The following is an 18464-nucleotide window of genomic DNA, read 5'->3' as shown; positions in this document are numbered from 1 at the left end:
GAAAATTGCCTAACCGATAGAAGACAGAGTTTGAATAAAAGGGACAGTCAGTCAATAAATTTAAACAAAGCTTTGTGGTGAACTATCATTTTGTGATTGGTGCATTTTCCTCTACCAATCTGAGTCTACTTGCTAACAAGTCAGCACACTTGGTGAAGTATCTTTGTTAACACTTTAAGTGTTTTTTAAAGAAAATTTGTATTCACTTTTTTTTAAGGAAAAGATTTATTCCATGTAACGAATGAAATAAGAATGCTTGTTCCACTATATAAAATAAGACTGAATTACATTGGGTATCTAGATATTGTAGTACTGAGATATATCCTTCATATTTACACAAATAACACATCTTGTGGTTTCAAAACACCGCCGTTTAAAAGGTTGGTTGGACAGAATCCAGGCAAATGCTTTATTAAGGATTGTGTTGTATTCCAAAACTTGCATTGCAAAACACCAACACATTTGTTACTTGTTCCTATCTCTGTATAAAATCCTGTTCTCACCTAATGATCTCTAAATTAATAAATAACCAATACCTATTCCCTGGATCCATTCTGTTTTAATTGTCCGTGTCAGACCCTCATGATTAGACTGAATTTTGTTTTTTATGCTTTGCATCATAATGTTCAGCTGAAATAATCTGAGTCGTACATTTTATTTATGTAATGTGAATTAGTGCTTATTATAAAGGTCAGATTAAAGTTAAACTGCTTACAGTTTTATGTTTCACATCTTTTATAATCACAATTTAGCGTAATTTTAAGAACAATTGAGTATTAGTGAAGCTCGCAAAATAAAACTTTAAGACTTGGCTCTATTTGCTGCTTTTCAGTCTGATTCCATATTGCTTATTATTGAATATTCCATATTCCACATTGTTTTCTTGGAATGGACCAGAAACTAGATATTTGGGTATGAACATCCAAACTCATACCGTTAACATTTCATAAATATAATCTCCTAGTCTTTTATTTTATACATCAAAATATTTTTGAGAAGTTTTAGGCAAAGGAGAAATTAAACACAAATATGAAAATTTTTAATACACTAATTGAGTATTTGTGAGCCAAAGCAAAACCAGGCATATGGGGTGAGTGGAACTTGATGTAAGATAGGATAAAGGCATCAATCTTTTTGGAGTTGCTGAGATGCACAGGGGATGCATGTTTGGCCAAGAGAACATTGTGGTTGTCAAGTCAGATGATAAATGCATATGGTAAGAGTTACAATATTGCAGTGTTGCAAGTGGATTTTCTTTGTAATGGACAGGTTATAGTGTTGATTTCTCAGCCGAAGTTGAGTAAGATATTAAAATAGTGTAAAGTGTGGTTCAGTTGAATGTTGCCTATTACATTCCGTGTACCCCACTCAACTCCAAAAACTCAGTGATTGTAAAATTCAGGAATAAAAATATAAATAAATTTTCCACAAATTCTAATAATTTGTATTTGTGCAAGCATTGTGAGGAGGAACTAGAACATAATGTCTTGTTTTCTTTTCAGGGGTTGCTAAATCTTTGTGAGAAGAATGATACATCTGAAAACAAGCATGAGCTGCTGGGAATTTATCAGAAGCTAATGAAGTTGTATGAAAGGTAACCTGGTTGAATGTATTGAACTTGTGTTTGTGTGATGATGAGTATATCTATCCAAGTTTGCATTAGAGCTTATACTTTTCTTTGTCTCTTCTTTCAGGAACAATGTGCATTCAGAGAAATATGACTTGTAAATTCAAGTGTACAGCTTTGTTCAAAAATCTAATTTTATAGTTCTTGCCACTCTTCAGTTCACTTTTTGTTCCACAGAATAAATTGGTCAATGAGATTATTTGTTTGTTGCTCCCAATGTTTTTTAAGAGAATTGTCAATTTCCACAAAATCACATCCAAAAGAAGTAATATTACTGTAGTTTCAGGTTTCACTTGTAACATTGTGCAGTAATTCACTGACTGGAAGAAACTTGCTATATGTATGTCATTGTTGTAAAGTTATATTTGCAACGCCCATCCAAATGCTGGATGTCCCCAGAAAGGGGAAGATCTATATTTGGCTGTGAAGTAATAAATGCAATGGTACCTTTTTTAATATATGGTTACTTTTGTAATCCAGGTGGTCAGGCTATTTGGAATTTCAGGCATTGATGACCTATTTATACCATCTGTCAATGTTAGGAATAGTACTATCCAAAATGGGAAATCACAAACATGACTTTGTTCTAAAATCAGTCAGGTGTAGTTCACAAAAATGTGGTAATACGATTGTATCTTCTAGCCAGTGTTGTAATATGCTGTTCTAAGTTTCTAGTGTTACTCCTCCAAACAAGCAAACTGCCAACAGAAACTGTAGGACAACTTGTATCATGGCACAAAAACAAATTGCTGGAAAAGCTCAGCAGGTCTTGCAGCACCTGTGAAGAGAAGTCAGAGTTAAAGTTTCGAGTGTGGTGACTCTTCCTCAGAAATGTGTGGCACGATGGTCACAGGATGAAACTACTTCAGAGATAGTAGAAACAAACTGATAGATATGGCAACCTGCTTTCACTATGTAAATATATGATACTAAATACACAGAGGGCTTACCTTGCTATCATAAAGTTCTGCGGCCAGACTATTAGTTTTTAAAGATAGTTTTTTTCCATAACTATTTACATAGAAGATCAGATGGTTCTCATAAGTGCATAATTCAGTTGTTAGCAAGCCTAACAAAACAAGTGGTACCTTCAGTAGCACAATACTGCTGTCAAAGTCAAGAAAGACATTTTCTTTACCACATAATTAAATATTGTGGCTTATGAATTTCAGTGCCAGTGTAATGCCAGATACATACATCCCGTATATCCCAAAGGTTGTAACAACCAGCATGTTACTGTGTGTTTTGTAACAAGCGGAGAATTGACTAAACTCAAACAGCCTATGTTTGCATAGTGTCCAATGTGGGACACATAGTGTCCAATGTGGGATGTGATTTTATGATTGACTGGCTTTCCCCAAACAAAATTGATTGTGCTAAATGATGAAGAGTGTGGTGCTAGAAAAGCACAACCGGTCAGGCAGCGTCCAAGGAACAGGTGAGTCGATGTCTCAGGCAGAAGCCCTTCATCAGGAAGGGCTAATGCCTGAAACGTCGATTCTCCTGCTCCTCGGATGCTGCCTGACCGGCTGTGCTTTTCTAGCACTATACTCTTCGACTCTGATTTCCAACATCTGCAATCCTCACCTTTTCTCCTGGTTGTGTGAAAAATTATGCTTATGACCAATTCAATATCATCAGTAAGGCTCACAATGTGGTTCACGTGTGCTTGTTAGATACTACATATGTTCATACAGGGCCCTCTCCCTTTCAAACAGAATGAACGTGTCCACACATTGAAAAAGGCACAATGAAACAAAAACTGAGTGTGCAACCATTCTTGGGTGCAGTCCACACGGCAGGACCTAGACCAACCCAAGTCAACTTGTCTGGTTTGAACTTGAACAAAAGTTTGAGAATTAACTATTCCCTGATGTAGCCTTTATGGGAACAACTTGACCAAAGTTGACTTCCCAATGAATTAGTACTATCCTCTCATGCAATAAAATTTGTTGTTACATTTGAAATTTGGTGTTTTGATTCTACTATGATGAGTTCAAGACAAAAAGCTTTGACACTAATTCTTTTTTTTTAATAGTCCTTGACTTCTGTACTACCAAAAACAATTCATCTCCTTTTCCATTTTCAAACTAATCCACAGGCTGGTATAATTTGTTTTCAGGTCCTCCATCAATAATTTGTTACCACAATCATAAAATTTCAAATATTACACTTTTTTTTCCATTCCGTAGTTCAGACAAACAGAAATGGCATGAAGTCTGCTTAAAGTTAGTTGATCTCTACCATCAAGAAAAGAATTATCTGGAGGTGAGTGAATTTAGATGTTGAACATATGTAGTCCATTAATATAGATATGTTAAAAAGTGGAAAAGATGTAACTGGGCAATTCCTGGATTACATTTATTTTGGGGGAAGTGGGTTCAGCAGTTTAATGTGTGCATGATCAGCTTGGAAACACTCTGTTGGTTAGAATCATATCTGGCACAAAGGAAGATGTTTGTGGTTGTGGAGGCTCAGTCTTCCCAGCTCCAATGCATCTGCAGGAGTCCCTCAGGGTAGTGTCCGCGGTCCAGAAATCTTCAGCTGCTTCATCAACAACCTTCCCTCGATCATAAGATCAGAAGTGGGGATCTTCGTTGATGATTGCATAGTGTTCAGCATCATTTGCGAAGACTCAGATATTGAAGCAGTCCATGCTCAGATGCAACAAGGTCTGGACAATATCCAGTCTTGGGCCGACAAGTGGCAATTAACATTTGCACCGCTTAAATGCCAGGCAATGACCATCGCCAATAAGAGACACTAACCACCGCCCCTTGACAGTCAATGGTCTTACCATCATTGAATCCCCCACTGTCAACATCCTTGGGGTTACTATTGACCAGAAACTCAACCGGACTCACCACATAAACACAGTGGCTACAAGAGCAGATCAGAGACTAGGGATACTGTGGAGACTAACTCACCTCTTGACACCCCAAAGTCTACCATCGACAAAGCACAAGTCAAGAGTGTGATGGAATACTCCCTATTTGCCTGGATGGGTGCAGCTCCAATAACACTCCAGAAGCTTGACACCATCCAAGACAAAGCTTGATTGGCACCACATTCAATCCCTCCACCATCAGCGCTTAGTAGCTGCAGTATGTACTATCTACAAGATGCACTGCAGAAATTCACCAAACATCCTAGGCAACACCTTCCAAACACAACCACTTCCAGCTAGAAGGACAAGGGCAGTAGGTACTTGGGAACATCACTACCTGCAAATTCCGCTCCAAGCCTCTCACCACCCTGACTTAGAAATATATTGCCATTCCTTCACAGTAGTTGAGTTAAATTCCTGGAATTCCCTCCCTAGTGGCATTGTGGGTCAACCCACAGCAAGTGGACTGGAGCAATTCAAGAAGGCAGCTCAGCAGCACCTTCTCAAGGCAAATAGAGATGGGCTATCAATGCTGGCCAGCCAGTGATGTCCAAGTCCCACAAATGAATAAATAAAATTTACAAGAAATCAAGTGGCTTCAAAGAAAAAGTCAAAGAATGCTTTTAGAGAGTTAAGAGAGGGTATTTATGATCTTTTTAATTGCTGGAAAATCTGGCCTTTGAAAAGATTACAAGGGGCCTGTGTGCTGATGTTTCCTTGGCAACTCTTTCTGGACTCGTCTGTTTTTCTGGACCTAGATGGTCAGGAAGAAAATCCAATAGTAGTTACTCTCTCTCCCTCTCTGCCTCTTTCATCCTCTGCCTGTCATCCCTCCCTCACTCTTCCAGTAAAAGTTCTTGGGAACCTTATAAAGTTTCCAAACATCAGTATTTCTGACTACTTTATAAATCCTGAAAAGCTGAACTGTAACTATTTTCTAAAGAATCTGGTCCAACTTGATTTAAATCTGAACTGGAGGTTTTCCATCTGTCTGTCTGTCGGCAAGTCAGTTTGTTAACAGGAAACTTTGGGCCATGAAAATCCATGAAATTTGATTCTTTGTTTTCAGAACCATGGCCGCATAGATGTTTATTTTCTTTTGCTTTTTTATGTTTCAAGACATCATTGCTATAGAATCTATTGTCTTTTGTGTGATGTGAATGTATCTATTTGGGTTTAAGAGGATATAGTTTAATTCTGGTTTATAGCTTAGGTATTCACCAGTGTTTGCTATTTGTTTTAAGAATAGGTTTTGCGTTATATTAAACAGATTGTTTTGCATTAATCAAAGAAGTCTAGTGAACATTTCTCTTGTTCGTCATTTTGGTGATTATATAAAAACATTTATATGGTGCAACTGGTAGAGTAGTGGGACTTGTTCAGATGCCTCCCAGACACAATATGGATGGGGGTCAGAGTTAGAAGCTTGGACTCACGACAGATAGTTGTTTGTAGTCCCTCCATACCTGCGAGGAATATGTCCCAAGACCTACCGTGGATAGGTGCGAGCCCATTCATTTAAATGGGAAACATACCTTCCCGGCAGCCTCTAGTCCCTGGTTCTGAAACATTCTCTTTTAAATGTTTGGGCCGTGGTAAACTGCGGGTAACTCAAACTGCGGTAACTGGACCTACTGATTACAGGGGTTGCCCACAGGCCTCATGGACTAACTCATACAGGTAGTTCTGGGTAAAAGATAAAAGATTTCTAATTTTAAAAGAAGCCAATTGGCATTGAAAATGGCTAAAACTTTTTTGCAGATGGAGTAATTAATGCTGAATGGCTTCCAAGGTTTAACTGAAGCTAAATTGTTTTTATTTATTCATTTAATGGAATGTGGGCATCGCTGGCTGTCCAGCAGGAATGGGTCTGGGTGGGTTGCTCTTCGGAGGGTTGGTGTGGACTTGTTGGGCCAAAGGGCCTGTTTCCACACTCTAATCTAATCTAATCTAATCTAATCTATATGCCCTTTAGAAAGTGGTGGTGAGCTGCTTTATTGAACCACTGCAGTCTGCCTGCTGTGGATTGACCCAAAATGCTGTTAGGGAGAGAATTCCAGGATTTTGACCCACCGACAGTGAAGGAACAATGATATATTTCAAGTCAGGATGGTGAGTGACTTGGAGGGGAACTTGAAGGTGGATCTGCTGCCCTTGTCCTTCTAGATGGAAGTGGTTGTGGGTTTGGAAGGTGCTGTCTGAGGATCTTGTAGATAGTACACACTGCTGCTACTGAGCATCGGTGGTGGAGCGAGTGGATACTTGTGGATGCAGTGCCAGTCAAGCGTGTTGCTTTGTCCTGGATGGTGTCAAGCTTGTTGTGTTGTTGGGGCTACACTCATCCAGGTGAATGGGGAGTATTTCATCATACTCCTGACTTGTGCCTTGTAAATGTGCACATGCTTTGAGGATTTGGGAGGTGAATTACTCACTGCAGTATTCCTAGCTTCTGACCTGCCTTTGTAGCCACTGTGTTTATCTGGTGAGTCCCGTTGAGTTTCTAGTCAATAATAACCCCCAGAATGTTGATAGGCGATTCAGTGATGGTAATATCATTGAATGCCAAGGAACGTTGGTTAGATTGTCTCTTATTGGTGATGGTCATAGCCTGGCACTTGTGTGGCGAAAATGTTTGTTGCCACTTGTCAGCCCAAGCCTCCATATTATTCAGATTTAATAGAACTTGCAAAGGAGTTAAAGATGGAGATGCCTGCAAAAGCTAAGAAGGCAGCAAAGGTTAACATATTAGCTCAGCATTTGGGAGTGATAGAAGTACAAGAGTAGGGGGTACATTAAGTGGTGAGTCAAATTAATGAGCAAGAAGCCAGTTGCAGTTAAAGCAGCTTGAGAATGATAAAGAAATGAAGCAGCTTGAAATTAAGAAAGGGGTGTGAGACTGTATAAAATATGAACTTGAGGTAAAAAGTACATTTCAGTCAAGTGAAGAGGAGGGAAAGTGAATACTGACTTAAAGGATTTTTATTTTTTAAAAAAAAGCTAAGGTTCGAAAGACCTGAGCCTAACACTCTGTCTGGGAAGGAGATCCTGAAGTTTGCACATACCTTACCGAAATTTAAGGAAAAGGATGTGGGTGTATTCTTTACTTTGTTGTGAAGGTCGTAAAACAAATGAAGTAGTTGAAGGTACACTGTGGACTGCTCATGCATAGCAGTTAACAGAGAACGCAAGGTTTATTCAACCCTTTCAAAAGGAGTTCCGATGGTTTATTGTTTTAAAAAAGGCTATCCTTTGTGAGTACAGGTAGTTCTGGGATAACGTGCATTTTGACAATGCGATTTGGCTATAACATTGCTGAAGAATTATAGTACGGTATTTTCAAGAATGCCTACCTCTGTTGGCAACAGCACAATTCCAGTGGGGATCGGTTTGCGTGCTTCGTTCTGCTTATGCTCCAGTTCCACGCTGAAACCTCTACACTGTCCAGGTCCCCCTGTGCAAGCGTTGATGTCCATGCCAAAAACTTTGTACATTCTGTGCATGCGCAATGTCAGCGCTGGTCTTCATACCGTCCTGTGCATGTGCCAATGTCAGCTGCCAACAGAACAGCTTTCTGTGAGAGGTAGTGTACAGAGAGCAGCTTTCTTACTTTTTTTAGATATACTGTGTCAAGTTCACTTTTTGTTTTGTTAATAAATATGATTTCAACCTTCATTCAGGCTGTGCTATACTTTGTGTTAGACTTTTGGGGTGATTTTTGAGCAATTGTGAGTGATTTTGTTTTTTGCTGGTCTGCCCCTAACCCCACTTTTCCCATAGGCCCCATTATTTCTATTAAATGAGGTCTTTCTGGAACACAACTATGGCATGAGAGGAGAACTACCTGTATGAGTTAGTCCATGAGGCCTGTGGGCAAGAATTTTGAAACCTGAACAAACTTTCATTTGAAAAGATAAAGCAGAGTCATTCTGACCGTTGAATATGGATGTTTAGAGTAAATGGCGAAAGTGAGGACTGCAGATGCTGTAGATCAGAGTCAAGAGTGTGGTGCTGGAAACACACGGTAGGTCAGGCAGCATCCAAGGAGCAGGAAAATCAATTTTTTGGGAGTAGGGAGGAGTGGATGGATGGGAAGGAAGATGGGCAGGTGGGACAGATCATCATGGCGGTGCTGAGTTGGAAGGTTGGAATTGGAATAAGATGGGGGGGTGGGGGAGACATGATTTCACCAGTTTTTTTTCTACATTGATGCCATGGGGTTACAGAGTTCCAAGGTGGAAGGTGAGAATAAATGACCTGTCTAAAGCTCTGAGAAATTATTCATTTAGAAAAATTTTAAAAAGCTAGAAATTCATATCCTCCCATAAATAACTCTAAAGTTAAGACCATAGTTTTACAAAAGCTAAATAGGCAGTGGCTTAGTTTGGGAGTGGGGGTGGCAGGGACAGAGAAAAGTGGAGGGCTTGGCTGCCTGTGGACTGTGTTGAATGAAACCTCTCTGAGAAGCAGGTGCCTACTTGTAGTTCCTCCTTCAGCTATTCTCTTGTAAAGGAAGAGGCACCTGGGATACATCCTAGGGTCCCCCATCCTCCTGTTGGTCCTGAGGTGTGTGTGCCTTTTCAGCAAATCCTAAGTGTACTGGATTTCATCTCCACACAGCCACCTACCTGTGCTTGGACACACCCAGACAGTCGTTCAGTTTGCTGCACTGCTGCAGCTTTTAGGCTACGATGGACAGAATGTTGCACTTTTCCTGTCTGCCACTCCTGCTTCTCCTTGAGCACTTGGATGAAGTCTATAATTGCTGGCACCACAGCATCCTTTGTGTGTGCCTGAGCAGGTCCCTGGTCTCTGGTATTCCTGTGGGTGCCAGCAAACTGGGGCACTACTTCAGTCAGCTGTGTAACTGTCAGTAGGATGCTTCTCAGGTTGTACTCCCACACTTTTTAAGTGCCACGTTCCCATTGAGATGTCAGTATCTGAGCTGATGGTTAGAGAAGGAGGCAGTCTTGCTGGTGCTTCCTCTGAGTCCTTGGTACTGTTGCCCCTCATCAGCTGGGTATTTCATCACAGTGGTGCTGGAAAAAGTGGTTAAGTCGTGTGCACCGAATGACACTAACCAAGAGATTAATGTGAGAGTTGCAGTGAAATAAAGAATGGTTCTTACTCGGGTGACTGGGCATGGATGTCTCAGCACCCCCACAGGACTAGTCCTGGTCTTTTCTAAGGGCCAGAAGCACAATGTACTTCATCCATTCACACGTACAGGCCCCCTCTGCCCTGTTAAGACTGTGTTCTGGAATGAGAGCAAGGGAGGAATTGAATGAAATGAAAATAATTGGCATGATTGTTAGTCCTGTTGAAGGTGTCTGAAAGGCAGTAAGGCATTTTTGGGTTGCTGAAGAGGTTTGGTGGTGGGAGGTTGAGGTGTGTGAGAGCAGATGAGAAAGATGTTGCAAGCAAGAATGGCAGAGTAGCAGCCTTGATGGGAGGTTGGTCTAGTAGGGCAGAGAGAGCGAGTGTCGCACTTACCATAGCACAGGGGATAAGGCCATTGATCTCCTTATGATGTTGCCGACTGTTCCTTCAGACGGTGGATACAGTACTGACCCAGGTGGTGACATCATACTGTGCTGCCAGGGTCTGGTGGTGTGACCTCCTCGTCTGACCTCTGGGAAGAGGACAGACCTCACCTGGACCACCCCCTTGACCAAACCTCCAGATTCCTGTCAGAGTATTATGGTACCTTCTTTGATATGTTTAGAATCTGTCTTTAACTGATCCATGCAGTTTCCGAATTCCATTGTTCATCTCTATTGTGGGATTTTAAAGATGATGCAGGCTCAAAGAATCCTGGTGTTTGGTAGATATCCATTGACGTGTTTTGTTTTGGGGAACAGTGTGTGGTAAGCTGGGTTCTGAATAAGACGTGACAGATTCCATGGGAGTGGAGTAGGTAGTTAATGCATTGTGTTTGGGAATTATATTTTTATACATAGTACAGCTTCCCTTACAATGGAAATCCCTTGCAAAAACGGGCAGCACGGTGGCTCAGTGGTTAGCACTGCTGCCTCACAGCATCAAGGTCCCAGGTTCGATTCCAGCCTCGCGTGACTGTCTGTGTGGAGTTTGCACATTCTCCCAGTGTCTGTGTGGGTTTCCTCCGGTTTCCTCCTACAGTCTAAGGATGTGCAAGTCAGGTGAATTGGCCATGCTAAATTGCCCATAGTGTTAGGTGCATTAGTCAGAGAGGAAATAGGTCTGGGTGGGTTACTCTTTGGAGGGTTGGTGTGGACTGGTTGGGCCGAAGGGCCTGTTTCCACACTGTAGGGAATCTAATCTAAAACATTCAGCGAAACTCGGACTTAGCCATAAAAATTTGATTTAATCCTCTGTGCCATTTATCAACTCAAACCAGGAACCTATCTAGTCCCATTGGCATGGGCTGCATCATTATCAGAGGGACTGTGAGTGGAGCTTTGGCATTATGATGGAGGAAAGACTATTATGTAGCAGTTAAAGAATTGGGCGAAAGACATGTGCCTGAGAATTTCCGATAGCAATGTTCTGTGAGTGCAAATACTGGACTCCCAACAGTTCAAGCTACCATCCTTTGGATCATGTTTCAGTCTCGCCACTAAAGAAATTTGATCCCAATTACTTCACTGTTTTCTGAGGCGTCTTGATGCCATTCACATTTGAATGCTGCCTTAAGATTAAGGAAAGTTATTCTCTGATTTGGTTTTATTTTTATTTAAGGCATATGAACATAATTAAATCCTAGCTACGAATTTCCATTTGAGAATGAATTGATTATGTAAGTTAAAAGCAATTACTTGATTATACTACTTTGCTTTCTGAAGGTAATATTTCTGGATAATGCAGAAATGATTAGCTAGTAGCCTAAGTTTATTTTAAGAACTACATCTTTTCCAAGATAGTTATAGTTTGCAGTGCTATTCTTAAGACAATATTTCATGTTGACTTGTGACTTGCCCCATTCCATTTTCAGCTTTACAACTTGAGCCATCTATTCCCATCTCACTTCTCTGCTTACTCTCCATGTTTTAATATTTCTATCTTTAAAGCACATAATTCTTTTTTGAAAATAATCTTTTAATATTGTTTCAGTAATGGGTTGAGGAAAATAATTTTGCATGCTAAAAGTTATATAATCTTGTGAGCCATCTCTTTCATTCTTCTATGATTATCTGAAATGTGTGTAATTTGTTGTTGTCTTTCTGATTAGTGCTCTTACCAATCATAACCTTTCCAATCTTGTACATTTATCATCATCACTTTTTGATCTTAGTGTATTTTCCCTAATTCCTCAAACTCTGTTCTGAACTGTATTTCCTTTGTCATTGATAACATCGCTGTTACAGGTCGCCAAAACATGGAGTCACGTGATACAGCTAAAACAACATGATGGAGCTAGTAAACAAGAGCTCCATCAGATGTGGAGGAAGATGATCCAGTTACTTGCAGACAAAGTAGAGAGTCAGGATAATGAAACCCAACAGCTGGTAAAGGCCTCTCATGCATGTTAATCTCTGTTTGTTTATAAGTAATACAATTTCATAGGTTTTCAAATGATTCACCTACTACATGAAGCTGTTGTGTTCAATTTAATTTATTTTCAAAGGGATGAAATATGTAATTTAATATTTGGAAAGAAGTTTAATTGTTGTTTTTCCTGTGCAGAATTGAAACTTGCAGTGTTGCTATTTTTTAGAATAGAACCACTAGCCATTTTCTACATTAACAAAAACTGAGGAAGGAGTCTTCCAAGAATGGATGGATTATTTTACAGACCAGAGATTTGTTTGAATAATGAACCAGTGAACTTTATGTAACAATTAATTTTGTTTATTGATTCCCTTATTCAGTGAGTTAATTCACAGTCCTAAATTTAATAGAATCTGTCTCGCAATTCTGGACTGTAATAGTGAATGTAGCTACCAGCATGTGGTTCGAGCTAGAATGTATCCTTAAGCTTTAGAAGAAAATGGCATTCAGCCAGTGAAGAGGCTGGTGAATTCAATAAGTTGTTTTTCTTCATTCAGCAACCACTCATTCAGCAACTGACTGAAACATGTAGTCAGTTTGAACCATACATATGCAAAAAGCCATTTTTTTTCTTTTTTCTGAAAGATTATCATGCTGTATTTCAGTAAAGAATTTAAAAACTAAAAGAGCATATAAACTTACTATTGAAAAATGAAGTTAATATTTTGTTCAAGATATTGTTATTTGCTTAAATGGGCAAAAGCATCTTTTCAAAAGAAATTTAGTTAGTCAGTACTCATCTTCAATATTACTTTTGATTTTTCAAATATTTCACAAACCAATTAAGTATAGCATTGAAATAGCCATTGATTAACTGGCCATGATATTTCTCTGTCATTGATATGAGTTTTATTGTCTTGCGTGCGATATTCTAAGTCATTCCTCTCAGATATGATTTGTATGGGTTTTGGCAAAGCAAACAAAGATAAAGGTACAATTCAAGCTTTATAAATTGTATGTGTCATGCCCTTGTGTAGGTGGCAAAGAAGCTGTCAGGCTCTAAGGAATTAATATTTGCAAGCTGCAGACAGCTGTCATATGATCGAATGTTGTGTGATTGACCTTCAAGGATTATGTCAATGCATTTTGCACCTTTAGCTGAAACTGATGTGTTCTCGACGTTGTACTGAGTCAGAGGTAAAACCTCTATGACTTATCACAGTGATAGCAAAAATCCATTTTATAGTTGATAGGCTTTCATTTTAAACCAGCAAATGTGCAGTTTGGAAAGCTGATTTTCAGATGGGGGCGAAAACACATGCCTCAGGACAATTGAAATAAATCTCCTTTTGGTCTTAGAGCGTAGAGTTTGAAAAAAAAATTTATGAAATTGATAGTCTTAAATAAAAGCTACAGATTATGGTAATTGATTAATGTTAAATTTTGTTGGTTGTAAGTATCTTTTCAGTTCAACTTGGTGGTAGTACATGTGGTTCCATGTCAGAAGACTGTTCTTGTATTCAAATTCCACTCAAGAATTTGAGCATATAAACTTGACTAACATGTTGCAGTGCCTGGGGAGTGCAGCGTTGTTGGGACATCTTTACAATGAAATTTTAAACTGAAATACCATTCTTTATCATATAACGATGAAAAAGATCATTCTGAACTCAAGCCGGGCAGTTTCCCATGTCTTCAGCAACAATTAACTTTCATTCAACATCATTCAATAGAATAAGTTATTTAATTATTTTTCAAACTTTGCGAAGATAAATTTGATCTGCTTTTGTCGGCATTATAAGAGTGATTATCCTACTTAATTTGCTATGTAACCTATTGGGGCATCTTAGATTGTGAAAGCTGTTATATAAATGTAATATTTTTTTAAAAATTCTAATGCATTGCTAATTTTCTGTTCTCCATGTAGTTAATAACAGCTTTTGAAAATGTCCTTGCTTCCATGGACAAGATTCCAAGTGATAGCCATCAGAAGCTTTCCACTGATTATGTTAAATTTCTATCAAAAGTAAGTCTTTTTTTTCAATTGTTTACAAGCTGTGGTCATTCATGGCAAGGCCTGGATTTATTGCCCAACTCTAAATGTCCTTGAAAAGGTAGTGATGAGCTATATTCTTGAACTGCTGAAATCTTTATTGTGAAGGTTGTCCCACAGTATTGTTAGAAAAATCCTAAGTTTTAACCCAGCAATGATGAAGCAATGTGCTATTTTCCAAATCAGGATGCTTTGGGACATGGAAAGGAATTTAATGTGGTTGCATTTGCAATTTGTGTTGCTACTGACTGGCAGAAATTGATTTTGGCAAGTACTGTCACAAGTATACTGCAACAAGATATTGTTGCAGTATACTGAACACTATCGTGTTAGGCTTCAATACAATAAATGATACGCAACATTGCCATTTTGAACCATTGGAAGAAATAATTGTTTGAGGTGGTGGATGTGGTGCAGTTCAACTGGGCTGCTTTGTCCTGGATGCTATCTAAGTTGATGAATACCCTGACTTTGACAAAACGTGGTAGACACACTAATTGAGTGGCTAGTCCATTTTGTTAGGAGCAGGAGTAGGCCAGTTGGCCCTTAAAACTTGCTCCACCACTTAAAAAGATAATAATGAATTTGACTGTGTTCGCAATTCCATTTTCCTGTCTCTACCACTCCCCATATCCTCTTGGTATCCCCACAAAATTTTATATTTCAATAAGATCACTTATTGATTTTTATCAACTCTAATGGGTATAGGACCAACCTGTTCAATCTTTAATCATATAAAAGAGCCTTTCTTCCCAGGAGTGGGTCGAATTAACTTTCTTTGAACTGCTTCTTTCATAAATATATCCTTTCTCAAATGAGCATTGGTTGATGGAGAATTAAATGATGGTACACTTGGTCAGTAGCTTGGGAAAGGCAATTAAACACTCTTGTAAGGGATGGACCTTGCCTGGCACATGTTTGTACAACTTCTCATTCAATAACCTCTGGCTAAAGGTTAAACAGGACTTGCTGCATGTGACCACAGACTGCTTTAATATTTGAGGAGTTAGCAATGCTCCTGAACATTGTGTAATCATTGGTGAAAATACCCAGTCTTGATGTTATATTGGATGGAAGGTCTTGATGAAGGAGCTAGTGGTGGTCGGATTTAGTGGCTACAACAGCAAAGGGACTGAAATGAATGGTCTAAAACAATCACAGTTGTCATCATTTGGTTGTACTCAGCCAGTTTAAGAATTTTGGGAGTTTCAAGAGTTTGACCCGCTAATGTAGTTCCGGGTAGGATAGGGTGTCCCTTCGATGAAAACTTGCAGATAGTGATGTTCCCATACATCTGTTGTTCTTGGTGCTATTGGAGGAGGCTTTGTGTGTTACTGCACCTCATTATATAGATGGTATGCACCACTGCCACTGTGCCACTGAACCACGGTGGCACAGTGGTTAGCACTGCTGCCTCACAGCGCCAGAGACCCGGGTTCAGTTCCCGACTCAGGCGATTGACTGTGTGGAGTTTGCACATTCTCCCTGTGTCTGCGTGGGTTTCCTCCGGGTGCTCCGGTTTCCTCCCACAGTCCAAAAGATGTGCAGGTCAGGTGAATTGGCCATGCTAAATTGCCCATAGTGTTAGGTAAGAAGGGGTAAATGTAGGGGTTGCGCTTCGGCGGGGCGGTGTGGACTTGTTGGGCTGAAGGGCCTGTTTCCATACTGTAAGTAATCTAATCTAATCTAATCTAATGGTGATGATGGTAGTGAATCTTGAAGTAGGTGGATGGGTTACCATTCGAGCAGGCTGCTTTGTCTTGCATAAAGTTGAGCCTCTTGAGTGTTGTTGACTTGCACCATTTAGGCAAGTGGAGTGTATTCCACTGCACTCCTACATTTTACTTTGTTGATGGTGGACAAACTTTGGAGAGTCAGGAGGTGAGTTACTTCAGAATTTTGAAACATTGTTGTGCTGTTGTAGCCACAGTATTAATGTGACTGATCTAGTTCACTTTCCGCTCATAAGTAAGCCTGCAGGAAGTTGGTGGAGACTCCGTAGTGGTGCTGCTGTTGAATATCCAGTGATGATAGTTATATTCTGTGTAGTTGGAGATGGTCATTGCCTGAAACTTGTGTGGAGAGACAGTTACTTGTCAGTTATCAGATGAAGCCTGAATAATGTCTGAATCTTGCTGCAACTGATACATCAGCCTCTGTGGAGTCATAACTAGTGCTGAACATTATGCAGTGATAAGTAAACATGCAACTTGTGACCTTATGAAGAGAATGTCATTGATGAAGTTGCTGAAAATAGTTGGTCTTAATACCACCCTGAGGAACTTGTGCAGTGGTGTCTTGAGGATGAGATGATTGACCAACAGCCATGACCAGGGTTGGCATAGTGGGCTGCTTCACAATGCCAGGGATCCAGGTTCAATTCCAACCTCTGGCAACTGTGTAGAGTTTGCATATTCTCCCCCTGTCTGCATGGGTTTCCTTCTTGTGCTCGAATTTCCTCCCACAGTCCAACGATGTGCAGGTTAGGTGGATGGGGCATGCGAAATTCCCCATAGTCCAGGGATGTGGATTACCCATTGAAAATGCAGGATTGCAGGGATAGCTTATAGGGGTGGGTCTGGGTGGGATGCTTTCCAGATAGTTTGGGTGGACTTGGCACAAATGACCTGTTTCTACACTAGGGATTCTATGAATCTTCCTTTGTATCAGTTATGATCTCAACCACCAAAGCATTTCCATCTTAATTCCATTAACCTAATTTTGCTCAGGCTTCTTCATATGCTTCTCTGGCAGGTGCTACCTTCACGTTAAAGACAGTCACTTCACCTCTGTAGGCAATCCTTTTGTCCACGTTGTAACTAAGGTTGTAATGAGGTCAGGAGCCAAATGATGATGGTGGAACCCAAACTGTGCAACAGTAAGCGAGTAGTTTCTTTGCTATTACAGCTTGTCAGCAATATCCAAGACTCCTTCCATCACTTTGTTAATAATCAACAGTAGACTGACCAGGCACTGCTTTATGCAAAACATGCTTGACAATTTTCCACATTGTGAGATAGATGGCCTGTTGTATCTGTGCTCAAATCTACTTTGGATTGCAGCATCTGCAGTTTTGTTTTGTCTGCCGTAACTCCCCCTACCCCATCTCCACTCCTGAAATGTTGACTTCACACCCTGCTCCTGATGCTGCCTGGCTTGCTGTGTTCTTCCAGCCTCCTGCTTGTGTATTTTGGTAGGGGAATGGCAGCTACTAGAGCACATACCTTCAGTACTATTGCTGGAATATTGGCAGGGTACAAAGCCTTTGCAGTATCCAATGTCTTCAAGTGTCTCTGATATTGTTTGCGATGAAATTGAATTGGTTGATGTCTGGCATTTTTGATCCTGGGGATGTCAGGTGGAGGATGCAACTGATCATTCATTTGGCACACCTGGCTGAGAATGGATGGAAATACTTCAGCCTTGTTTTATGCACTATTGCGCTGGCCACCCCATGTCATTGAGATTATAGTTGTTCGTGTGACCTCCACCTCCTGTTCGTTGTTTAATTGTCCAGTGCCATTCATGAATGCTTGTAGCAGAACTCCAGAGATCTGTTGGTTGTGGGATCATGTTACCCTGTCTGTCGCATGCTGCTTCTACTGCTTGACATGCAAAGGGACTCAACTACAACCACAGGGACGCCAAGACAGCAGACTTCCTAGCAGCACTAGAATGCACACTCAGGACCAATGGACTGACAGAAGAGACACAACAAACAGTGAGACAAAGTATCGTACCCCTGATAACAAGGAAAAGACAAACACATAACCTCAACACCAAGGAGAGGGAAGCACTAAAATCACCTAAGAAACGATAAGAATATAATCATACTACCAGCAGACAAAGGCAGAATGACAGTCATCCTGGACAAAGCAGAGTACATCCAAAAAGCACAACAACTACTTGCAGATACCAACACCTACCAAAAGAGGGAGTTTGACCCCACCCCACAGCTCACCAATAGGATAAACAACACACTGAGGAACCTACAAAAAAACGGACAGATAACCAGGTCGGACCTACAAAGAATGAAACCTGAAAGCAGCAACACCCCCAGATTCTATGGACTACCTAAAGTGCACAAACCAAACATCCACTCAGGGACACCATCACACAAACTGGCGAAAGAACTACAGCAGAAACTGAAACACTTGATCAGCGGATCCAGACACTCTATACAATCAACAGGAATTCTTGGACATCATCAGAAATATACACATAGACAAGGAAGAAAACCATGGTCTCATTCGACGTAACGGCACTGTTCACGTCTATTGACCAAGCCCTAGCCAGAGAAACAATAGCCAACCTGCTGAACAGACATAACAGACAACAGGACGTTGAACCCATCAACAAAGCCGGCATACTACTAGACTTGTGCCTCACAACACACTTCACATTCAACAACCAGATATACGAACAAATCA

At 40.3% G+C, this 18464-nt stretch overlaps 1 protein-coding gene across 2 annotated transcripts in view; it reads left to right on the top strand.

Annotated features, from left to right (window-relative positions):
* Positions 1 to 18464, top strand: part of ttc37 (tetratricopeptide repeat domain 37) — a 117666-nt gene that overhangs the window by 12743 nt on the left and 86459 nt on the right. For both annotated transcript variants that reach the window (XM_043709515.1, XM_043709524.1), the window contains exons 4-7: positions 1503 to 1594; positions 3820 to 3895; positions 11858 to 11998; positions 13909 to 14007. In XM_043709515.1, the coding sequence (XP_043565450.1) occupies positions 1503 to 1594; positions 3820 to 3895; positions 11858 to 11998; positions 13909 to 14007 (408 nt within the window). The remainder of the gene's footprint in view (positions 1 to 1502; positions 1595 to 3819; positions 3896 to 11857; positions 11999 to 13908; positions 14008 to 18464) is intronic.

This window comes from Chiloscyllium plagiosum, chromosome 2, assembly GCF_004010195.1.
Source record: "Chiloscyllium plagiosum isolate BGI_BamShark_2017 chromosome 2, ASM401019v2, whole genome shotgun sequence".
NCBI lineage: Eukaryota > Metazoa > Chordata > Chondrichthyes > Orectolobiformes > Hemiscylliidae > Chiloscyllium > Chiloscyllium plagiosum.
Note: the sequence above shows the minus strand (reverse complement) of the source record. Positions and strands in the feature narration are given on the sequence as shown.